The sequence below is a fragment of the Parasteatoda tepidariorum genome, chromosome X1, assembly GCF_043381705.1.
Source record: "Parasteatoda tepidariorum isolate YZ-2023 chromosome X1, CAS_Ptep_4.0, whole genome shotgun sequence".
In the NCBI taxonomy this organism is placed as follows: domain Eukaryota; kingdom Metazoa; phylum Arthropoda; class Arachnida; order Araneae; family Theridiidae; genus Parasteatoda; species Parasteatoda tepidariorum.
The window spans coordinates 54,542,387-54,566,524 of record NC_092214.1 but is presented as its reverse complement, the minus strand read 5'-3'; the positions used below and the strand labels follow the sequence as shown (position 1 = coordinate 54,566,524).

General features: G+C 27.2%; 1 protein-coding gene across 2 annotated transcripts in view; it reads left to right on the top strand.

Annotated features, from left to right (window-relative positions):
- Positions 1-24,138, top strand: part of LOC107450091 (matrix metalloproteinase-14) — a 63,476-nt gene that overhangs the window by 6,213 nt on the left and 33,125 nt on the right. For both annotated transcript variants that reach the window (XM_016065801.3, XM_071187897.1), the window contains one exon: positions 8,999-9,125. In XM_016065801.3, coding sequence (XP_015921287.1) covers positions 8,999-9,125 — 127 coding nt within the window. The remainder of the gene's footprint in view (positions 1-8,998; positions 9,126-24,138) is intronic.

The following is a 24,138-nucleotide window of genomic DNA, read 5'->3' as shown; positions in this document are numbered from 1 at the left end:
GTTTTTTTCCAAATTAAATCAGTTTTCTTTAATCCGCACGTTTTTTTCTCGCTTTCACAAAGAAAAAAAAATATATGAGGATTCTGTCATCCCTAGTTTAATCTGACGGTGTTAAACTTTTCTTATAGGTGTTGATTGTACATTTAATACTTCATAGCATTTGATATTTGAGCGTGTAGCTAATCAATAAACTTAACAATATTCCAATTGTGATCTATTGTGCTCTCAAAACATGATTTAAAGCAAAGTTTTTTCCCATATACTTATGTTCTAGCTAACCCATTAATTGATATTATACTAAAAAAACTATAACACTCCTACTTTTAAAATTAGAAAAACTCACTAATAGTATAATTTATTACAGAGAAAAAATTTATGATTAGAACTACTAGAAAATGGTAAAACTTACTATTTTTCTGGTTCTATGGAAAGATCAAATAGCTGGGGAATTTTTACCGAAGCACTTTGGTAATAATTTTGGTGAAATTAACAAGCAAAATATGGTTTGATAATATGTGATAAAATTTGGTAGTTTTATCATGATACCTTAGAGCATGGTATAAAAACCATTTATTCGGTTAAATGTAATTTTTAGATTTTTAGTTTTTACTAAATGTGTAGTAACAAAAACTATAATTTCGAGACCAAGAATTCCCAGTAAAGTGTTGCCATATATACAGAAAATTAACTAAATGAATGGTTTTAATACCGTATATTTTGGTTTTGTTATCCAGAGATATAGTTGTTTTTCTACCAAAAATGTCATTACCATGCAGTACAGTAATTTTACCAGAAATTATTTTCAGTATATATTGCGTCATATTGCATACATATTGCGTACATATTGCAACATATTGCGTCTAATAAAAAATATTAAAGTTCTTCAACAAATCTGCTTATGTATTTTTTAATATTCGTTTAAGACATAATTTGAGATAGAAGGCAAAATTTTATAAAATGCTACAAATAAAACCTAGTTTTTTTTTATTTAAATTTTTCTTTTTTCATATTTCTTCAAAAAGTTCTTCCAGAAGTTACATAAAATTTAGTACAATAAATGAAATTAATTTTAAAAAGTGACCCGTAAGTTTTTATTTAACAAGACTTTCCTCTTACAAAAGAAGAAAAACGTGCATTTACGCGTTTTAAAATGTAGTGGTTTGGATAAAGCTTTAACATTACTGATTTTTGAGAGAATAAATCAAACATAAAACATCACTTCTCTCTCCAAATGACACCACGAGATTATAATCTTATAAAACAAGCACGCATTGTACAAGATTAAGCAAATGCCCACTTTTTGAAAAGAGCAACCAGCTTATAATTAAAAACTTCAATTTAAAATTTATGAATCTGTCGGATTTTCCTTATATATTTTTTTATCTCATTAGTTGCATTCTTTTAGTTTAAAATTTTTATTTAAATACATTGATGTGCAAAAAGGATAAGGAATATATTCAATTTTAGGAGAATAACAAATTATTATTTTCCTATTGCATTTACATGAAGCAGTAAAAAATAGCTAACAATTTGTGAATATTTTACTGAATTCTTTAAATATATATCCAATTTATGAGCTGATAAAGTTCATTCTGATTTTAAAATGAAGAAACTTTCAGATTTTTAATTATTATTAAGTTAACAAAAAGGAAAGATTTTAAAAATTACCAATCAACAGTCAACTTAGAAATTGTGTATTGTTTCTTAGAAGAAATAAATCTATTTTTTTATGTTTTAAAAAATACAATTGCACTCATTAAATTTTAATTTTTTCGTGGCTCAAAAGTTAAGGCGAATTTTAATACAGCCAAAAACAGCTAGCTTCGCAAATTATTTTAAAAGTTTGCGAACGAGTAGTGACTATAAAGCTGAAAATTTAATCAAAATGTTTATTTAAATTTTAAAAATAACATGTGAATATGACAAGAAATATAACGATTTCTTATGGTTATTAACCAATTACTCATTCATTAATAAAGGAAAACAAACATTACTTCGTTATAACGAGAAAAAATTATTATCGTTATTTAATTCTAAGAGTAGTTTATACAGTTAATATTTTATGAGTATTAACTATTAAAAACTACTTTTAATTTACAATATTTCGAAATTAAAATCTAAATTATTACAAATAACAAAAAAAAATCTTTAAATAGACATTTATATTTAAAGATAATATTTTCCTTACGTTAAGAACATTTATTTAATAAAATTACCAGGCCTCTGATGAACTGGAAAGGGCTAAAAATAACATATTATAAAAGTTCATACATACATGGGACCTCATGTAAAATGGCAGTTTCCAATTTAAGTGCTCATTATTCAGGAAGTATTAATTCTATTTTTTTTTAAATAGAAGCCTTAATTTTCTTTATTTAATGAGATTATAGATAATCTTTTCAAAAAACATAGAATTGAAGATAAAGAAGATGTGTTGAAACTATATTTTCCATATTAATTGCGTTGTTTTTAATAATAAACCATCAAAATAAAGCTTATTTTGCCATAAACAAAAAAATTATACGCATGTTATTCCAGCAAAGGGTTTTCCCTAAGTTAAATAGATTTTAGTGTGATTTTACAACCACGCAAACCCCTTAATACATAGTGATATGCAAAGCCATTTATTTACTTCTCTGACATACACGTTATTTTAATCATATAGCTAAGCATATATAGCTATAGCAGCTAAGTTCTTATACCGACATGAAAAAACAAAGAGAGCTTGCGCAAATTATATTGAACAATTTTAAATGACTTATTCAGAGAAGGAATCGACGAAGCGGGAAGAATATGCGGATGTGGTTGAGAATATTTTTTTGTTCTTCTAATCGAACTTAATTTCAACTAACACGCAAAGAAATACTTTTTAAACCAGAGAAAGAATGTTATTTTTAATATAAAAAAACAACTAAAGTTGTTCGAAAAATATCAAACAAAACTCACTTTTTCATCAAGAATAATTTCTTTAAAAAGTCAAGCTTATCTTTCTTTTGAATTTCGTTAAAACTTGTAAATAAACTTGAAAAATCCTCGTGATTGCACTTTAAGTAAGTTTTTGTAATTTAAAAGCAGCTCGTTACACATTTTCAGCTGATCATTTACGTCATTGGACTTTATAAGAAATACTTTTTATGCAATAGAAAGAGTGGTATTTTTAATAAATGCAGCAGAAAATATTAGAAAATATTAAACAAAACACACTTTCCCATCAACAATATTCGTTCTTAAAAAAATCAAACCAATCTTTCGTTATCTTTAAATTTCGTTAAAACTTCTGAATAAACTTGGAAAATCCTCATGATTACACTTGAATCAAGCTTTTATAATTTGAAAGCAGCTTTTTACAAATTTTCAACTAGAAATTTACGTGATTGGACTTTTGAGATCAACGAAATACTCTTGAATAATAGAAAGAGTGGCATTTTAACAAAAACAACTGAAATTGATTTAAAACTATTAAACGAAACCCATTTCCCTACCAACAATAATTTTTTTTAAAAATTAAGCTTATCTTTCCTTTGAATTTCGTTAAAACTTAAAAATAAACTTGGAAAATCCTCGTGATTTCACTTTGAGCGAGCTTCTGTAATTTAAAAGCTACTCGTTGCACATTTTTAACTGGACATTTACGTACTTTCTACTATTACTCATAAAGAAGAAAGGAAAATATTACGAAAGAGTATACAGTTTGAATGCTAATATTTCGTAAACATTAAGAGAAGTTTCAGTAGTAATGCGCATATGTTTTGTGGAAGATTGGGGATAAGATTTTGTTTACACTCAAGCAAAAAAAAACAAGGTTAGGGTTAATTTATTATAATATCTAATTTTTGTAATCATTACAAAGTTTAATAAATACTATAGAGGTATTTCGCTTATCATTTTCTATGGAATATAAGCAGAATTAAAAATTAAGAATCTGATTTATTATATTTTTAAGCTTCAACTCAGAATTAATTACTAAATAACAATTTACTTAGATTTTATTTCACCATATTCAAACAAAACAGTCAAATAATCATAAATAAGATGGTATTCAAGCTGTTAAATATGAAGAAACTTTTAATTAATTGCTTTCACCTAATACGGTTAAACAACCTGAATTTTATGGCACCAACTAGACCTTAAGCCGCTGAATGAAACCGCTTAGTTCCTAGCAGATGGGTACATATTAGAGCCCAGACGCTAATCTGTCAATCTCATGACTAACAAAATAGCGGTTATTGTCCCAGCGTTTACACCACAATATTTCCTCCCTTTCCTTCAACACATGAAGAGTTTCCAATGCTCTGTACTTCCCAATTTGTGACCTTGGGCTATTAGAATATTATACATCATTCCCACATAGAAAAAATAAAGCTGCTGAATTATCTCTAATGATCAGTTGAATTTCTTTTTTACTGTTTTGAAACCATGCTAGTTGTAAATGGTTAAAAAACCGTATAGTTTTGCATTAATGGTTTTTTAACCCTTCAAGTTGCTAACGGTTTCAAAACCGTAAAGGTAAAAAACGTTCTTTACCGTAAACTTTACGGTTAATTGAATGGACAGACTGCTGCCGGTTATTTTACCATAATTTTAGAAGGAAAATTCTAATAGTGAGGATCGTCGAAGTTTTCGCTTGATTTTTTTCTATTATCAGCATAACAAATGTGTGGGGAATTGAGATTTCTTTTTTTATATCAAAAAATTTATATTGTCGTCAACCGTGATATCGAGGTTCAAATGTATATAATATAAAAAATTATAAAATGGTTGAGAATAAAGTTTTTATAGTGGCAATGAATGTATGAATAAGTTTTAAAGTTTTGAGTTAATTATTGAATCAGTTTTATAAAATGAATTTAAAACGATAGTTATTAATTCAGGTCAGTGTCCCATCATAGCATACTTACGACATTGACCTAGACCCGTTTCAACAGGAAGTTGAAATATATAAAAGACAGAGCTTAAATTATTTATAAAGAAATAGTCTGAGACTGATATATCTGTCACCTGTAAAATATAATCTTGTTTCAACAATCCTGAGTTTTTTTATAGACTGATAGAAATGAAATAACTTTAAACCCGTTTCATAAAGGTACTGTTAACTTCTTTTTACAAGTAGGAATTTTTTTAGCATCTGACAGAGGGAAACAGAGGAAATTAGGCTTAAATAATATTTTTCAAAGATAGAAAGCAGTAAAAACATACATTAGTATGGAATATTTATAATTCTGATGTCTTAAAAAATTCGGATCTCTTTCATGTCGTAATTTTCATGAGATGCATTAGCAACTCCAAACTGTTTAATAATTATAATTAATTTAATTGTAATCTAAATTATACCTATAACTTAATTATAATTCTGGTGCCGTAAAAAATTTTAATTTTTCTATGGCGTAATGTTTATGAGATGCATTAGCAACAATCAATTTTTTAATTACAATTATAAATAATTTTGTTATAATTGCAAATGATTTTATTATAATAATAAATAATTTAATTATAATTCTATTTTCGTAAAAAGTTCCATTTTTCTGCATTTTGTAATTTTCATGAGATGCATTAGCAACACCCAATTATTTAATAATAACCACAGTTAATTTAATTTTAGTCAAAAATAATTACAATTAATTTATTTATTATCAAAATTATAATTAATTTAATTATAATTTTGCCATAAGAAATTTGAAATGTAAAATTCAGTTGCTTATTTTTACGAAATTAACAATATATGACTAATGATTTACGCTGCAAATAATATTCGCTATAATATAACTATAAATTTACGCTAATAATTAAGTACTTAAATTAGTTTTGATTATAGAATTTTTTTGCTGGAATTTTCCTGTCAGTTCTTAACTTAATACACTAAAATATATATAGAATGCTAATTTATTGAAATATCGGAACTTAGACATTAAAAAGTTAATTGTTTTGCCTCTCGAATCAGTATTAAAATTTTAACAGCTCTAAGGTTGAGTATCAAGAGAAGGGTATAAAAGGCGAAAGCTTGTCCTGCATAAGCTGATGGAATATATATACACATAAATTAATATAATAAAGCATATTTTCTCACAACCCTATCATTATTTTTGATTAAATTTATCTTTCCATATGATTTCTTTATAATCATATTTTATGAATTTAAAAAAACTGCAAGAATGTTTTAAATAAAATGTTTCATACTGAATATTTAGCGGGAGCTTTTTAGGAAACTGTAGTATTTAAAAAAAAACTTAACGTTTATAACTGCACAACGATTTTAAATTTTCAAATTTTTCAAATTTTATAAAATTGTCTCCATAAACATATTTATCTTGTAAATTATTCCCCAATTGAAATATTGTGATTTGTTGTCTCTAAGTTTATATATGTCTACTTTTTGATTTTGTAATTTTCAAACATCATATTAGTTTACTTACTTCTAAATTGTTCCCTAATTTTAATTTTTGTACAACTGAATTTAAAAATCTACATCTTTGGTTCTTTTTACTGTAAAATCGAAAAAAAGTTCTAAAAAAAAAACAATATCTTACAAAAATGTACGATTTCATTAATGATTATTGTAGCTTATTCATTTATTAGAAAACAATTTGTCTTTTTTTAAAGTAAAAATTATAAAAATGTCTCATTGAAATGACATAAGAAGGATTACAAGTGCAATAATTGAGCTAAAACTTTTCACCTGGAATTTCTGCCCATAAAATATGTATTAAAATCAATTTTTAAAATAGATATAAAACGAAATATGTAAATTGTTTATGGCAAGAAATAATGATAAATAACACTTTTATATGTAGTAAATGACTGGTGGAAACTTACTGAAAACGAAATGTCATTATGATTTAATGATAAGTAATCTAATGACATAAAACAAAAATAATTCATTCAGCTAAACTACATTAATTGTACGGTTAATTCTACTGGAAAATATTGAATTCGACATTTCAAAGGTGTTAGTAAGTGTAGAGCAGTGTTCAACAGAAGCGTAACGCCCGAAGAAAAAGAATACAAGTTGAAATTCATTGTTTCTTGCATTACTTTAAAAGCGTTTGCCCACCATTGTGGCATTTTATTATCTTCTTCGGTGTTCCATCTAGCCTTGCATTAAAACCTGTTGATTCTAAAGGGATGGATTCTAAAAGGCTTGGCACAAGGTAAATCCTTGTTTGTTGTCATGTCCTTGAAATAAAAAAAAAAAACGAGTAAGTATTGACAAGTGGCTACCTAACAGCTTTCCAAAAATCATTTAATACATCAAAAACTGAGTTTTTCTTTCATTTCTTTAATTATTTTACTTCTAATATATAATCATGATTCAATTGAGGTGCAGTGGTTTAAACGCTTGTATAATAGTAAATAATCAATGGAAGAGTAAGTTGTTGTTTGAAATAATTCGTCAGATATTATGTATAGAACCTTTCCCCAAATACCAGCGGGATTGAAGTAAATATTTTTTTCCTAAAATGCGCAAACAAATTCATACTTCAATTGTTCAAAATACTTTGATTTTTCATATAGCTAATATTGCATAGATTTTTTATACATCTTTATTGTATTGCTATTCAAGTTTTTTGCGTTTCTTAAAATTAGTATCATGTAAAAGTATTTTTAATAAATTCTAAAAAAATGATTCAAAATTTAATAATATATATTTAGCTTATTTGATTTCAAAACTTATTTTCATCATGGTAAAATTTTACTTAACTCATTTAAAATAATTAAAATAACTAGTTTTCGAAACTTCATTATAGAATAAGTACTTAACTTACTATTTATAATGTTCCGATTATAAACTTCAAAAATAATTTATAAATTTGAAATAATAAATTATGAAACTAGTTTAAGTATCACGAAGTAATATATGTTTTACAGTATTTTTCATCTACGTATATGAAATGAATTTTAAATCATATTTTATGTTTTTTCTCCTTTTTTAAATATTTAGTCAGAAGAAAAATTTATTGACTCCAGCATGAAATTTTTAAGTTTTGTTTTTTTAGTCGCATCTTGGATGATTTACCACTGACTACAGGGATCTACGATTTTTATCCAATTTTAAAGAACGACTTTTCAGTAAAAACAATACTTTTTTAGTTTTAATATTTAGCATTTCCTATGCAGAGAAAAAAATTCTAGCAAAATTACCGTAATGCATAACAAAAACAATTCTGAAAAAAAAATTCTGGTTAATAAAACAAAAAAATCCGGTATTTAAACCATTCATTTGGTAATTTTTCCGTTCATGTGGTAACGATTTACTATAAATCCTGACTTTCAAAATTACCACATAATTACTACGTATTTAGTAAAAAATGCAAAAATAAAAAATTTAACAGAATAATAAATATTTTTCACGTCATGGTCTAAGGTATCATGATAAAATTACCAAATTTTACCACATTTACCGAATTTTACAATATACCATTTTTACTGTTAATTTTACCTAAATCATTACTAAAGCGCTTCGGTGAAAATTACCGAGCTTTTTGGTTTTACCACAGAGCCAGAAATACAGTACATTTTACCATATTCTAGTAGATTTGACCATACTTTTTTTCTTAATGTATATTCTGAACTTTTATTTGTTACGTTTGATATATTTTAACGCTTGATACATTGGAAATTTTAATTCAAAATGTTGATTACTGATGAGCCTAAAAATATATTAAATAGGAATCCTAATAATAGTTTAAGTAATAATAAATTCAATAATACATTTTATAAGATTTTCACACTAATCCCATACCACGAGGCTTGTATAGACAAAAACAATTTAAAAAAAGATTATTGAAAAATTATACATCAAAATTAGCTTACGTATCTTTTAAAATGAAAGTAATTGTTTGAATTTTGTACAAAAGGATAATAAGGAGAAAAAAAACCTTTTTTAGAAAAATCTGAAAAAATTGTTCCCACTAGCCCCCTTTGCCATGTAATTATATTCATTATTTCTAATATAACAAGACATTCTGTAGCATGTAGCAGCTAAAACATTTCTTTATTTCAGCTTTACTTACAAAAATTTGGATATTTAGAAGACAGCACAGGATACAGGGCAGGAGCAATTTTAGCGCCTGATTCAATTTCAAGCGCCTTAAAAGATTTCCAGCGGTTTGCTGGAATAAACCAAACAGGTAACCTCTTTAAAATATTTCTATCTATAAATATTATCTTTTAGTCCCCTTAAACTTTCTCCTGATTGAAGGATAAATATTATATTTTTTTCAAAGCATTTTGGTTGCAGCATTATAAAGAAATGTAATGGTATTTTTTAAATGACTGAAATATGTCATTTTTTTCATAACAATTATCACAATTAATAAACACGACTATGCTTTATTACTGCATTGTAAGTTTAAGCTTAAATTTAAAACTAGAAAGCCAGATGCAATTTAAAACGCCTTAAAAAACTTTCTATGATTCATTGGTATAAACCAAATATTACTATTATCAAAGAATATTATATTCAAGTCATCCAATCTTTCTTTCGATTGAAGGATAGTTTTAATAAAGACGTTTATTTTTCATAATATTTAGCAATAAAAAAGGAACCATAATAATAGAATTAAATCGTGGCCAGAAAATAATGAGATAAATTTTTTTTCAAAGTTTCACCATTCCACTACTATATCGAAATGTTATGGTGCTTTAAAATTACATAAATATGTCATGAATGACATAACAACTGATACAATTAATAAGCTTGTCTATAATTTATTATTGCATTATGAAACTTAAATATGAGCTATTTGCATCAAAATAAATTGATTTTATCATTTTTAAGTCTTAGATTAAATACTATAACAGAATTAAAATGGCTAGAAAATAATTAATATTATACTAAAATAAATAATTACAGAAAATAAATAATTAATGGGGCTAGAAAATAATTAAATTAATTTTTTTCCATGTCCTTTCGTTGCGCAGCTATATCGAAATGTTATGGGGGTTTTAAAATAATTATACAACAATTGATACAATTAATAAGCTTGTTTATAATTTATTGCATTATAAAACTTTGATATAAGATATTTACATCAAAGTAAACGGATGTAATCATTTTTAAGCCTTTAGTCAATAACTATAATAGAATTAAAACGAGGCTAGAAAATAATTAGATTAATTTCTTCTGCGTGTTTTCGCTGCACTGCTATATCTTGATGTTATGGTGTTTTTAAAATTAAATAAAAATGTCACTACTGGCATAACATCTGATACAATTAATAAGCTTGCCTGTAATTTATTATTATATTAAATAAAACATAAATATAAGCTATTTGCGTCAAAATAAACTGATTTAATCATCTTTGAGCCTTTGGTTATTTTCAAAGAATCAAGGTAATTCTTTTGCGTAGTGTTTACCATGCCAATATGAAGTTCAGTGCCCTAAGACGAAAGTTTGCTGATGGTAAGGCATTTTTAATAAGAAATGGAGCAACAAATTTATCGCAGAACATATCACAAACATAACTCTCTTGTTGATGATCTTTTTGATATAGTGACGCTACAAGTTGATGCACAGAAGGAGAAAAAAAAAGGTCAGGGATAAATGATATATCTTGACAATTTTGACCTCACACTTATAAAATTTATTAATCGTACTAAGGAAAATCCCTGTGAATACCAGTTTTTTTAAAGTTGTTTTTGTATTTTTTTATCAATATTGTTTGAACTAGTTGACGATAAAAATTTTATCTGAGTTCATTTGGGTAAATTAAAATGTGCTTAGGATTGTAGCCACCTTTAACTTATTATTGGATAGGCTAAATACGTGTAAGTAATGAGCGGTATAAGTATTTAATCTGAACTTTTATTATTATAAATATAAATTGAAAATATTTGACTCATCAGACATGCGATAATAGAACCACAGATGCTCAGGAGATAGAGCGCACTCCTCCCAATAAAGTGACCAGGTTCCAATCCCAGCAGCGGCTGGTTGATACGAATTCTGATCCCGGCTCGCACCGACCTCAGTGATGGCGTAAGATATCCTCAGTGGTAGATGGATTATTGGTTAAAATCCTCGTATCTTCCGGTTAACTGTGGGAGGTTTTCAAGGTTTTCCTCTCCATGTAACGCAAACACGGATTAGTTCCGTCAAAAAAATACTCCACGAAAGCTAGTTTGTCCTAATGCTGGAAGTTTCCTTGTAGGGTTGAAGATAACAAGGCTATGGAATTGAACATCGATAGTCGTGAACTCAAAATTGGGTCGGCTGTTCAACGACGGTTATATAAAAAAAATGTTTTTGGGACACCTAATATATATTTAGTGAATTTAGATTCTATAATCACGCAATGAAGAAATACTAAATTTTTCAGAAATTGTACCATTTTAGTGATATTTTATTCATTTATCATACTGATTATAAAAGTAAATAAATAAATAATAAAAATAATAAAATCCCTCTTTGGGAGCAACTAAAGTCTGAGATAATTTTTTCAGGGCTTCTTAGCTTTCTTAAATTCATAAGAACAAGCATAATTTTTCGAGCTTAGTACTGAAAATAAAAGATTTGCTCAAAATTGTGGAGAAATATTGGTTGAGCAATATAAATGTAATTTTTAAACATTCAATATATAAGAGAAGTTCTAAATACTGTTGCACACAATTGTTCAAAAATTGTAAGTGGAATCGGTGGTGGTAATGGTAATTTTGCAAGTGGTTATTTTGCAAGAGGAAACAATGCTGTTTTCAGACAGCAAAATAATATCGAGTGCTACTTAAAATTATGTTTCTTAGTCATAACAATATGTAAACAATATTCAAAACAATATATAAATTAACAAAGCTGTCTAAGCCTTAACTTTACTCCATTCACTATTTAAAAATAGAAAAAGATATTATAGTGACGTTATTATTTCATCGAACATATTTTTAAACTTTATAAATCTCAATTTAAATATTAACCACTTAATTTTATAAAACAAAAATACGAATTTTAAGCTTTGAATCATCAACCGAATTTCAATAAGCGACCTTCAGTCTGCAATTCAAGGCTTGATCAACTTGATGGCCAAGGTAATAGGAAGAAAAAGAGACGGCAACAGTCTCAGTTGAACTCTTTCATTTATTTATTTATTTTTTTATTATTTTGTTTTTATATATACTTTTTCGCGACTATTTGATTTATTTGACGCTGCTCACACTTTAGTTTTTAATTTAAAATGACTTATTGTTGTAGTGTAAGCGTATCAATAGAAGCTGATTAAAATAATTTATAAAAAAATGTTGTAATAAACGCAAAAGATAGAAAACACAAAAATAAATGTAAGTAGTTTTCCTTATAAATAAAAATATTGATGCATTTTTAATTTAAACTTACCCTGCATTTTTATTTGTTCCAAAAGCTTTACAGTTTTATATGATTAATAAAATGTAGAATAATTATTGAGTGACTATAGAATAAAATAATGATGTTTTTAATGATGCTTAATAAGTGTATTCAAAATGATGAATAGAGCTTCGTAAATAAATAATTGAGTTTAACAATTATAGTCAATTTAATTAGTAATCAATACATTTCAATTAATTGATACATTTTCTATCTAAACTTACCTTGCATTTTCATTTTAGTTCTAAAATTTTATAAATTTATATGAATTTATTAATATAGAAGGATAATTTAGAAAACATTGAATAAAATAATTAGCTTTTTAATGTGATGTATAATAAATGTATTCCAAATAACGAACTGAACTTCGTAAATGGCTTAATGATCTGAGTAATTATTTGATACTTTTCAATTACATTGCAATTGCTTGCAATTGATTGATACATATCTTAAATTGATGAATTTTCAAATTTTTTTTATGAAGTATTATAAATTTATATGAATTTATAAATGTAGAATGATAATTGAGAAACAATAGAATAAAATAATCATCTTTTTATCGATGCATAATAAAAGTATTTAAAATAATGAACTGTGCTTCGTAAATCAATTAATAAGCTTATTAATTATTGTTTACATTTTAATAATTTATTACATTCAAAATAATTGATACATTTCTTTAACTGATACATTTTCTATTTAAACATAACCTGCATTTTTATTTTTGATCTAGAAAGTTTTATAAATTTATAAGAATTTATGTTTGCAAAACGATAATTGAGAAACCATAGAACAAAATAATGGTCTTCTTAATGATGTATAATAAATGTATTTAAAATAACGAATTGAGCTTCGTAAATGAATTAGTGAATTTCATAAATCAAATTTATCCAGATCAAAAAAAAAATTCCTATTTCTCTCAATAACTGGACATGAACTTTTAGTTCAAGTATAAATTTTTCATTTGTTAAATTTCAATAAACAGGTAATTAATATATATTGATATCTATATTAATATATTACATATAATATAATTTGACAAAGAATGCAAGAAAAGTTTTCTTTATTAGCTTTATTTTACCGCAATGATTAGCAACAACGGAAGACATTCATGATAATCATAAAATAAAAAAACAGGAAAGACATCAGTGGTTTTTAGATTTACTCACACTTATTAATAAAATGGATGCCATTTTTAACTTTTCAGATGAAAATAATACGCATAGACTCGTCATACGATGCTTTGATACGTCCTGATTAGAGGAGCGAAAATTTCAATATCTAGAGTAATCCGTATAGACAGTTCTTAGTTTGTATTTTCAGAATCTTTATAAATGAATGAATTTCAAAATGACTACAAAAAAATTGCACAAAAATTAACAATCACAACTGACTGTTGACACCACTAATTATTAACTGTTAACTCTGCAAAAAAAAAAAAAGAAAAAAAAATAGCCAATAGAAAAATACGTTATAGTAAATTTTCATGGTTAACTTTTTTTAAATAAAATCTTTTGATACTTTCGTTTGTTACAAGATATTTCGCATAAGAATGCGTATCCTCTCTTAAATGTTTCCGTACCCCTGGGGGTACGCGTGCCACACTTTGGGAAACACTGATTTAAACCAGAGAAAAATAAAAGTGCTATCGAAATCTAACAAACTACAGGCGTACATAAGAAACAAGACAGGTTTGATTACGAGTGGAAACAGAAAGGAGTTAAAAGAGAATTGTAATTATTATCAAATCCCAGTTGTCTGGCCACTAAATCATTAGACCATGGGCTCGGCGAAAGGTACATCAGATTTAGCATTACCCAGCATTCACCACGAGGAGGTATGCTACGTTACACCATTACACCCCTAAGAGTTCGCGGTTGATACCAGAAGGTCGGTAAAGTTGTGTTCTGGCCTAAAAGACGATTATTATAAGCACTTTCAAGTTCTTATCTCCAATTAAACCTGTTTTGGTGTTTATTACATTCGCCTTCCTGAACTGTGAATAGTCAGATTTCGATAACGTTTTTGTTTCTTCCAATACTGACTTTCAACCTAAAATAAGTATGCTTTTTTGTTTTCATTTTAGATAAGGATTCTAAAAATACTAATAAAAGACAGTCCTTACTGAACACCCAGCATATTTAGTGATATTTAGCTCATTTTAACGCAAAAATTAAGCATTGATTTTTAATTTGCTATGCAAAATTTGCTGAAATATTCTTTTTTTCGGCTAATCATTTAAAAATGACACAGGGTACTTTGAGTTTTCTTAGATATCTCTCTCAAAACTGGAACAATGAAACGTGTATTTAGCATTTGGGCCATTTCACTTCAAATAGAAGCCACACCCACCTTATTTATTCAAATTTGATGAAATTGGAAACTCAGTTACTAAGATATGGCAAACTAAGTGTTGTAAATTTTAAAAACAAAAAAATTAATAGATAATAGATAAACTTGATAGATTAATGTTATTTCAAAGTGAAAATGATTAGAATTTTCATATAAATATTTTTTAAATAATGAAATTTGAATCAAAAGTGGTAATTTAATGCTGTGTATTTTTTCAAAATGGCTGAATCTTTTGAATTTTTGAACAATTTTGAAATCAGTTTTCCTTTAACTAGTCAAGCACTTTCAAGGCGAAGTATTTTATTTTTCGTTATCATTTTTTACGTGTAAAACAATGATAAGCTTTTACTTTCTTAACCATACTTAACAATCTAAATAATTCAACCAACTGCTCACAATAGGGTCATAATGTTTCGATATAAAATTTTTTATATTTAAACTGAAAAGATAAAACCCGATGTAATTACGAACATTTTTAAATCGTAATATAGTACACACTTTTAAGTAGCTTAATATAATATTAAAAAAAAGTCTTACTGAGTATAAAAAATAATAACTCTTCAAATAAAAGCAATATTTTAATCAATTTATCTAACTGTAGACGTAATTTTAGAAATAGACAATTATTATAACATATATTAGTCTAAATTCGATTTAAAATATTATTGGTTAATAAATATTAGTATTTTGATTAGCAAATTAAAATTAATAAATTATGTGTGTTGATATAATTCAAATATTTTAAATTATGATTTTTTCAAATATGAATTAGTCGTTTTTTTAACCCTTCGTCAACACTATACTGCAATTTTTGGATTAAAATTTTAAAATACTTCCTTTTTTTATAACGAATTCAAAAAATATTCCTCTTAGATTAAACTTCAAAATAACACTTGATGTTCAAAAATTAGAATTTCGTAGTTTTTAAACAATTTGTAAGGTCTGGATGCATTTTTATCGTAACATGGTTTTTGAAACAATTTATTAATTATTCAAATTAAAACTTAGATAACAAATTTTTTTACTGTGAGTAAAGACTTTATTACAGCCAATATTTCAGTTATTTTCTTTGCCGTCATATGATAACTTAAAATACACATTTTTCTCAGCGATTCAAAAATAAAAATTAATATATTTTCAATAAATCGGCTATTAAAAGATAGTAAATAACTTTCAAGCTCCCACTAACTACAACACACTAGCGCTCAATCGCAATGAAAATCTTTTAAACCAAAATGCTCAGTTATTTTAGTTTTGGTTCTCATAACCACGGTGGCATTTCAACCCTTAAACCAACAATCAATTTAAAGGTAGAAATGCCACAGCGATTAGGAGAACCAAAACTAAAATAACTGAACTCATTCGTTTAAAAGATTTTCATCGCGAATAATAAGCAACAATACTGAGGTAAAGCAATTAAGATTAAAACAATTCGGCGTAAGTGTGATGTAGTAACATCACAACTACATAATTTAGAGCATTTTAGTTTAATTCGAAATATGTTCGACTTATTTTATAAAAAGCTTTGGAAGTTTTTTCTTCAGTTTAATATTATAACAAATGGCTTTTGAGGTGTGTGTTATTTTTGGTTTAAATAAAAAAAAAAATTGAGCAGCTTAAAAAAGCATACATAATATGACTGAAAATAGGCATAAAATGATTTCGGTACCAAAATAAAGCACCTTGTTCGGCGTCAAAACACTGAATAAAAAGAAAACACGGTAGAGGATTTTTCCATATAAATTAATAAAAACTCGAAAGTGTTAATTAATAAAAACTCGAAATGTGTACAATTCTTTCTCCAATAGAAATGTATCAAGAAGTGTTTTCTCCAATTTCAAATAACGCCTATCATCATCCTAAAATATTTAAACAAAATGCAAAAAACCAGCTTTAAGAATATTAAAGCACGTAAGTAGGCCATTGATATTTTTTATAACAAAACGCATTACTCTTTTCTTCAAACAAATTCTTAACTGATAATTTCAAGGTCAAATTCTTTAAAACTATATACATGTTGAGGAGCTATGTTATTAGTCCGGAACATATTATATAATTTTAAAGCTTTGTAAAATAAATAACTTAAGATTACGAACAATTAAAAGAAACTTTTTGAACTTACATTGGATTTAATAATTGGATTTTTTTGTCGAAAACTTAGAAAAGGTTTTAACGTTTCAGAAACTAAAATAATCGTAATAATTTAAGTATTACGTGTTACTAATTACATTAAGCTCGTTCCAAGAAAAATGAATCTATGGCCATTACCTTTGTGTCGCAGATTTTTATTTATATTTTTCTGAAAAGGTACTTGCTGAAAAAAAAGACTAAAACAATTTCTTTTTTAACCAAAACTAACTTTGAAATTTCCCTCAATTTAACAAAATTGCGAGATTGTTTTCCAGTGTGTGGTCTTAACATCGATAACTTACCATTGAAAGTAAGGTTTCAAAATGTTTTTTTATTACCGCATCTACTACGCTCCACAACCATGAAACAACATAAATAGAGTATTCATATATTTTCCTCTTATGTCACTAAATACTTAGTCATGGCCACTTTATATTTTAGCTAAATTTAAACAAACGTGTATTAAATCTTACAAAGTATGCAAAAAGTGTTCACAAAGGTTTTCTGTAGATATTTTTATTGGTTATAATCTCTTTGCTGGCAAATATCTGGAATGATTATAACATTATGGTGAGTCTATGGAACACGCTGGTTCGTGGGAATTTTATTTGATTTGTTTGTCTGCAATAAACAGCTTAAAAGAGCAGTACTTAAATTGAGTCGTTTTTTTTAAAATCACAAATGAACCATCCCTTCACTTAGTGCTGGTTCCCTGGTTCCTGGGAATTTTATTTGATTTGTTTGTCTGCAATAAACAGCTTAAATGAGCAGTACTTAAATTGAGTCGTTTTTTTTTAATTACAACTAAACCATCCCTTCACTTAGTGCTGGTTCCCTGGTTCCTGGGAATTTTATTTAATTTGTTTGTCTGCAATAAACAGCTTAAATGAGCAGTACTTAAATTGAGTCGTTTTCTTTTTAATCACAAATAAACCATCCCTTCACTTAGTGCTTTCTTTTGTTTGGAAAAATGAAAAACATATTTTGAAATTGGGGAAACCATATTAGGGAAACCATATTTGCTAAAAGAAGTTTTTATTGCAAACAACACGGAAAATTAAACAGTTTTTGTGAAACATCGTTATATAACGTCTCTAAATTCTAACATTCTATTAAGCTTTAACTATATTTAAAATTGATTAATATGAAAATTCATTTCATTATTGACTTTTATCTTAAAAGTCAATGCATGCTTTAGCCCAAAGATTCAGTTAAAAAATAAATAATTTTAGCTGACAATGCTTTCTAAAATTCTTTCTAATTTCGAATACATTAATGTAAGCAGAATTTCCATTTATCTACTTGAAAAAAGACCTTTATACTGAACTCTACTGAAGCACTAAGCACAGGATGCTTCGTTGTAAATTTTCTACAAAAGTGTTATTTTTAAAATATTTAAAAAAATAATTCAAAATTCTCCTAATTTTTCAATTGAACTAATAGCTATTTATTAAAACAATGAATAAAATTAATAAATAACTACAGGGAAAAGCAGACCTAGGATACATTTTTTGATTCTCCAGTAACCAGTAGTTTTGATTCTCCAGTAATTATTGATTCTCTAGTAACGGTTTGGCAACCAAATGCTCACTAAATATTAGCGGCAAGAATTTCAAACTTACTTTAATTTTTAAAATTATTCTCTAAAAATTATTATAATTATATTAAATTCTCTAAAAATTATATTAATACTTGCAACATTATCTGTCGTGTAAAATTTCAATTTTTGAACTAGGTTTTGAAATTGAAATTCAAGATGATTATTACCAATAATTATCTTAAAAAAAACAATACGTTGATTTACAATTTTGCAAGAATGCCTTTGATTCTCGAGTAACAGTTTTTTTATTAAATACTCGCCAAATAATAATGGCACGTATTTCAAACTTGCTTTACATTTTAAAATTAAGTACTCTCTAAAAATTATTTTACCACTTGCAATTTTATCTGTCAAATGAAACTTAATTTTTTTTACGAAGTTATGAAATTGAAATCCAAGATATTTAATATCAATAATTATCTAATTGTTCATACATTATACATGATCAGTAATTAATATATCAATGATATTTTTTAAAAATACCTATCTTATTTACCCCCAAACAACTGATTTGTGGCATTAATGTACACCGTTTTAAGATTCGTCATATTACTTTATTGATATCAGGTTTCAAGATTTTCAACCGATATTAACTCTATTTTTAATTTTGAAATAATGAACCCAAAAGATAATTCTTGGAGAATTGAAAACAATTTTAAAACACAAAAACTATTACACTATAAAAATTAGTAAGATAGTAAATAGTATCGAAAGTTTTATTTCCTTTCCTCAACATTATTAATTCAAAAATCTTGTTTGAATTAAATTTTCATTATTTTTTTTCAACTCAAACAACTACTTCTCAAAAAACATCACTTTTTGTTATAAAGTTTTAGTTCAACAAATGTCACTTTTACGGAATAATTTTATCAAGGGCAACTACTTTTTTTGTTTGTTTTTTATGTAACAAATAAGTTAATAGAATACTTTTCATTTATAAGGTTAGGTGAAAGTCACACATAATAAAAAAACTCTTTTCGTAGAATTTTATGAAAAAAAATTACGAAATTGCGTGCTTAATTTGCATTATAGTCAAAGAACGATTCAGTATCCATTCATCAAATGTAGTTGATGTTTCATCATTTTTGAAAAAATGAACTAACCGGGAAACAAATATAGATATATTCAGCATATGCGTGCAAAAACATGTATTTCAGTTTTTTAAAAAAAATTTCAGTATTGAAAATGAAATTTCGAACAAAGAAAAAAATGAAGGGTGACGTCTAATCGGTTTATGAAAACGATGGAAAACATTCCATGTCATGATTGAATAATATTGAGAGCATCATTTTAACTATTACACTCATATATGACCCACGGGTCACGCAATGATCAATATCGTAACCATTCACCATTTTACTTAATACAAATAGAAAGAAAAATCCTCTCAATTTTTGTTTTATTTTTTTCAATTCATTAAAAAATTTATTAAGAAATCTCAAATTTGTTTCGCTGAAGTTTTACTATAACTAATCGTCATAAATAATTATGAACTTCAGTGAGCTTAAAAATAAATCATGAAAGTATTCAAAACAGATTTTCTAAATACCTAGTGGTGAAAACTTTTTATATTCGCTTTTTTATACTTAAACGCATTTTTTTAATCAATAGTATTCGATCAAATTATTACAAATAAATATAATGAATTTGTGAACCAGGCATATTTTAAGTAACTTTTAGCGCTTTAAATTTATTATAAATGTAACCAAAGCTTTTTTTGACCTTTTGAAAGCATGTGAACTGCTTAAGTTCATTATTTCTGAGCTATTATTAGAATATGTCACAATATGAAAAAAAAAACGAAATAAGCAGCTACAATTTGAAATTAAATATTATCTTCTACTCACGAGCGAAACTATTAAACAAAACAGTCGTGACGAAAATTTCATGATAAAAAATACCTTGACCTATGGTACTTTAAAAACCGAGTGTAACGACACAAGAGAAAAAAATTGATCAATTGTTAGCAAATAATACTTTAAAGAATATATTTCTGAAATACAAAAATTCCTAACTCAAATATCGATTCCTTTTTTTTCCATATCATTTTCATAAATTATAAAACTATAAGCCTTTACATTAAAAACTTATTAAGCTAAAGCACTATTTATAGTCATACAATTACATTTTCATTTGTCTTCTTAATTTATGGGCAATTCCGTCATTTAGTAAATTCATATTTATAGACTTTAAAAACAAAGAATTAGTTTTTTTTTTTTAAAAAATCAAGCAGTTATAATAATTTTTTCAAAAAAATTCATTTTGGTGTCAATTAACACTTACTCTAATCTTCAATAACTTTCATAAGATGTTATAAAATGTATATTCTCGATTAAAATGTTTACAACTGGCTTTAAGAGAGAACAACACTGTAAAATTTTAAAAAACGAATCCTTGATTCAGCTTAATTAAGAAATTTTATTATATATGTTATCAAATTTCCTGTCAGTGGAGTCTATTGTATGATTTATTTTATAAATGTCGTTGAACAGCAACCCAATTCTGGGTTTACGACTACCAAGTTCAACTCCCTTGCAATTTTCGGCCCAATCCAAAAGACAAGGGTACTCCTGGATTTAGTATTGGGAGAAATTTGCCTTCTTGGACGAACTAACCAGCATTTTCGTTACACGAAACCACGAAAACCTCTCACTGTTAACCTGTCGGCAAGAGGACTCTAACTCATGATTCTTCTACCACTGAGGATAAGGATATCACTGAGGATACGCCAGCATCGTGGTTGGTGAGAGCCGAGTGTGGAATTCGTATGGACCAAATATCGCTGGGATTTGAATCCTTCTTACCTCAGGAAGGCAAACGCTCTTCTATCGTACTTCGAATCATAGGTTTGAGTTTTCTTCTGCTAAAATTATTCAACACTGCTCTTCATCTACCAAACTAGATATTTGAGAATCACTCCATGTTTTGAAAAATTCTAATAATTTAATCTATGATCTTTCTAGTATCCTACCTTTTCTCAATATATGGAAAACAAATGTAATCTTTTGCCCCTAGAGGTTCCAACCAAACTCCTTTCTTTACATCTGTTTCTTATCACCCCTTTCTTACTGTCTTGTCCAAACTTGTTCGCCTGCCTTCATTGGTTAAACCCTTTTTCACGTGTTTATCCTTTTACTTTTCTAATGCCATTTGGTGGTCAGATACTGAAAAAGATTCTTGCCTAGGGAACAGAAACTATGGTATGTCTTTTTCTGAACTTGCTTTGAGCTTTATTCACGTTGCTTTTTACTTTAGCCGACGTAGCTCAAAGTAATCTAGACCCTTTTGGTTAAATAAGTTTTCGTAAGTTCAAAACAAAACCGTTTACAAAAAAACGCTGTTCTTGTACTGGCAAACATGATAACTCCTCAAATTTTTAACCAATTTTATTTAAATTTTAACAGCAGGTCTATTACTAATGTAGCAGTCATTGCAAAGATTATTTTTGATTTCATTTAAAAATTTTGAATAAGTAAATGATAAATTTTTTCTTAAAGATGTGGTGAGAACTAATTAAAATCAATAAAAGAAATTGGAATACAAATTTATTAAGTATATTTGTGTTACTTACAAGTTAAAGAATTCCGTTATAAATATTTTTTCCTCCAGCTTTTGTAGGTAGAACTTTTGCATGAATGCAAATAAACACAATTTGAAAAGTTTTGAATACAATCTTTCGAAATATGATGAGATGTTTAACTATATTTATCTACAATTATGACAATTTGACCATATTTGTAAATAAATATAGTTACATAATGCAATTATGGCTGTACCTTTAAAATTGCTATAGTTGTATTCACGTTATTATTTTATTCTCCCCCTCTACAAATGCCATAGGCTGATTGAAAAATCCAGTACTTTGCAAAGGGCTAAGTTAATTGGAAAAGTCTGCGGTATTTTCTAATTGGCCTGATGATATTTTTAGGCATAAAATGATCAGCCCACATATCACCAGACTAATCTGGAAATGTGGAGAGATGAATACATTCAGACTGATTAACTTAGGTTTATTGCAATATACCTTCAAAAACTTTTTATAATAAACCTTCACTATTCTGAACTTATAGAAAACTAGCTGAAATAAATCAGTCTAAATACACTGCAAACTTGTCTAAAAGTATGTGTGCTCACGGCTTTTGCATTAAGCCCGAAAAGGGCTGTGTAGATAAAGAAAAAAATAATAATAACGAAGACTTTTAAAATTAGCCAGACGTATTACAAAATGACTGCAGCTATTTTCAAAAAGCCAGCTTATTCAATTAACATTGGAGAGTCGTGGTAACTCAGGGGATAGAGGGCTCAATGAGGTGACACAGGTTCGAATCCTAGCGATGGCTGGTCGATACGAATTCCGCCCCCACTCGCATCGACCACAGCGCTGACTTGAAATATTATCAGGGGTAGATGGATTATGGGTTAGAGTCCTCTTACCGTCAGGCAAACCGCGGAGGTTTTCGTGGTTTTCCTATACATGTAACGCAAATGGTGATTATTTCCATCAAAAAGTCCTCCACGAAGGTAAATTTCTCCCAATACTTGATCCAGGAGTTCCTTTATCTTCTGGATTGGGTTCAAAATTACAAGGCTATGGAGTTGAGCATTAGCAGTCGTAAACCCAAAATTTGGTCGGCTGTTCACCAACGGTTATAAAAAATAATAAAATAAACTATTATATGACATACATAACTCCTCCTTTTTGTATCTCATCCATAAAACAAAAATTGTTTAGAGAAAACCTGCATCTGAACATAGTAAGATAGTTATGAGAATTCAAAAATAAATTACAATACAAATGAAATGCAAAATAAAGTAAAAGCCTTAATACTTAACAATGCAAAAGCGCTTCAATTCGTTCAAAATGCGTGAAGAGCGAAAAACAAAAAGCTGAAATACCAGACTAAAGAAAAACAAACAAAAAAGAATAACTGATATTCAGTATCATCACCCTCGCGATTGTATCATAAATCACTCATTACAATGTTCCGTGGCTGTTCCTCAAGGAAAGTACTTATATAAAAAGACAATAAAGGGAGTTAAGAGTCAGGAACTAAAAAAATAAAGAAATATGAAAGAAAAAAAGTCCGAATAAAACAGTTGCGGTTATGGAACATTTTGTAGCATATGTAAATAGGTGGATGAAAGAGAAGGTTTTGTTTGTCCTTCACCACGCATATGTGACGTCATTAATAGGTGTGTTTTGTCCTGAAGGTCAGGTGACAACTAAATGAAATTTAAATGGTTTTGTTTGGATTCTTGATATTTCACCCATAAACACTGTTTACAACTTATAAAAGATTATTGCACAGTGCGCAAAAGAAGGACGGTACACATAAATGACTTTATTCCAATGATCAGATTTTTGCGTACTGACATGTAATCTTAATGGTTCGAGGGTCCAACCTCAAATATATTAATTCATTTGGTCAGACATTAGTTTAAAGTAACGAAATCAAATACAAAACCAACTTTCTATGAATGATTAAACCCTTTTTTTTCAACGGGTTCGAATTTCTGACCCTCAAAATGTGGAGGGTAACCGCTGTATGGAAAATATGGTTTTTTAATATAAAACGCTGTTCTTATACTAGCAAACATGATAACTCCTCAAATTTTTAACCAATTTTATTTAAATTTTAACAGCAGGTCTATTACTAATGTAGCAGTCATAGCAAAGATTATTTTTGATTTCATTTAAAAATTTTGAATAAGTAAATGATAAATTTTT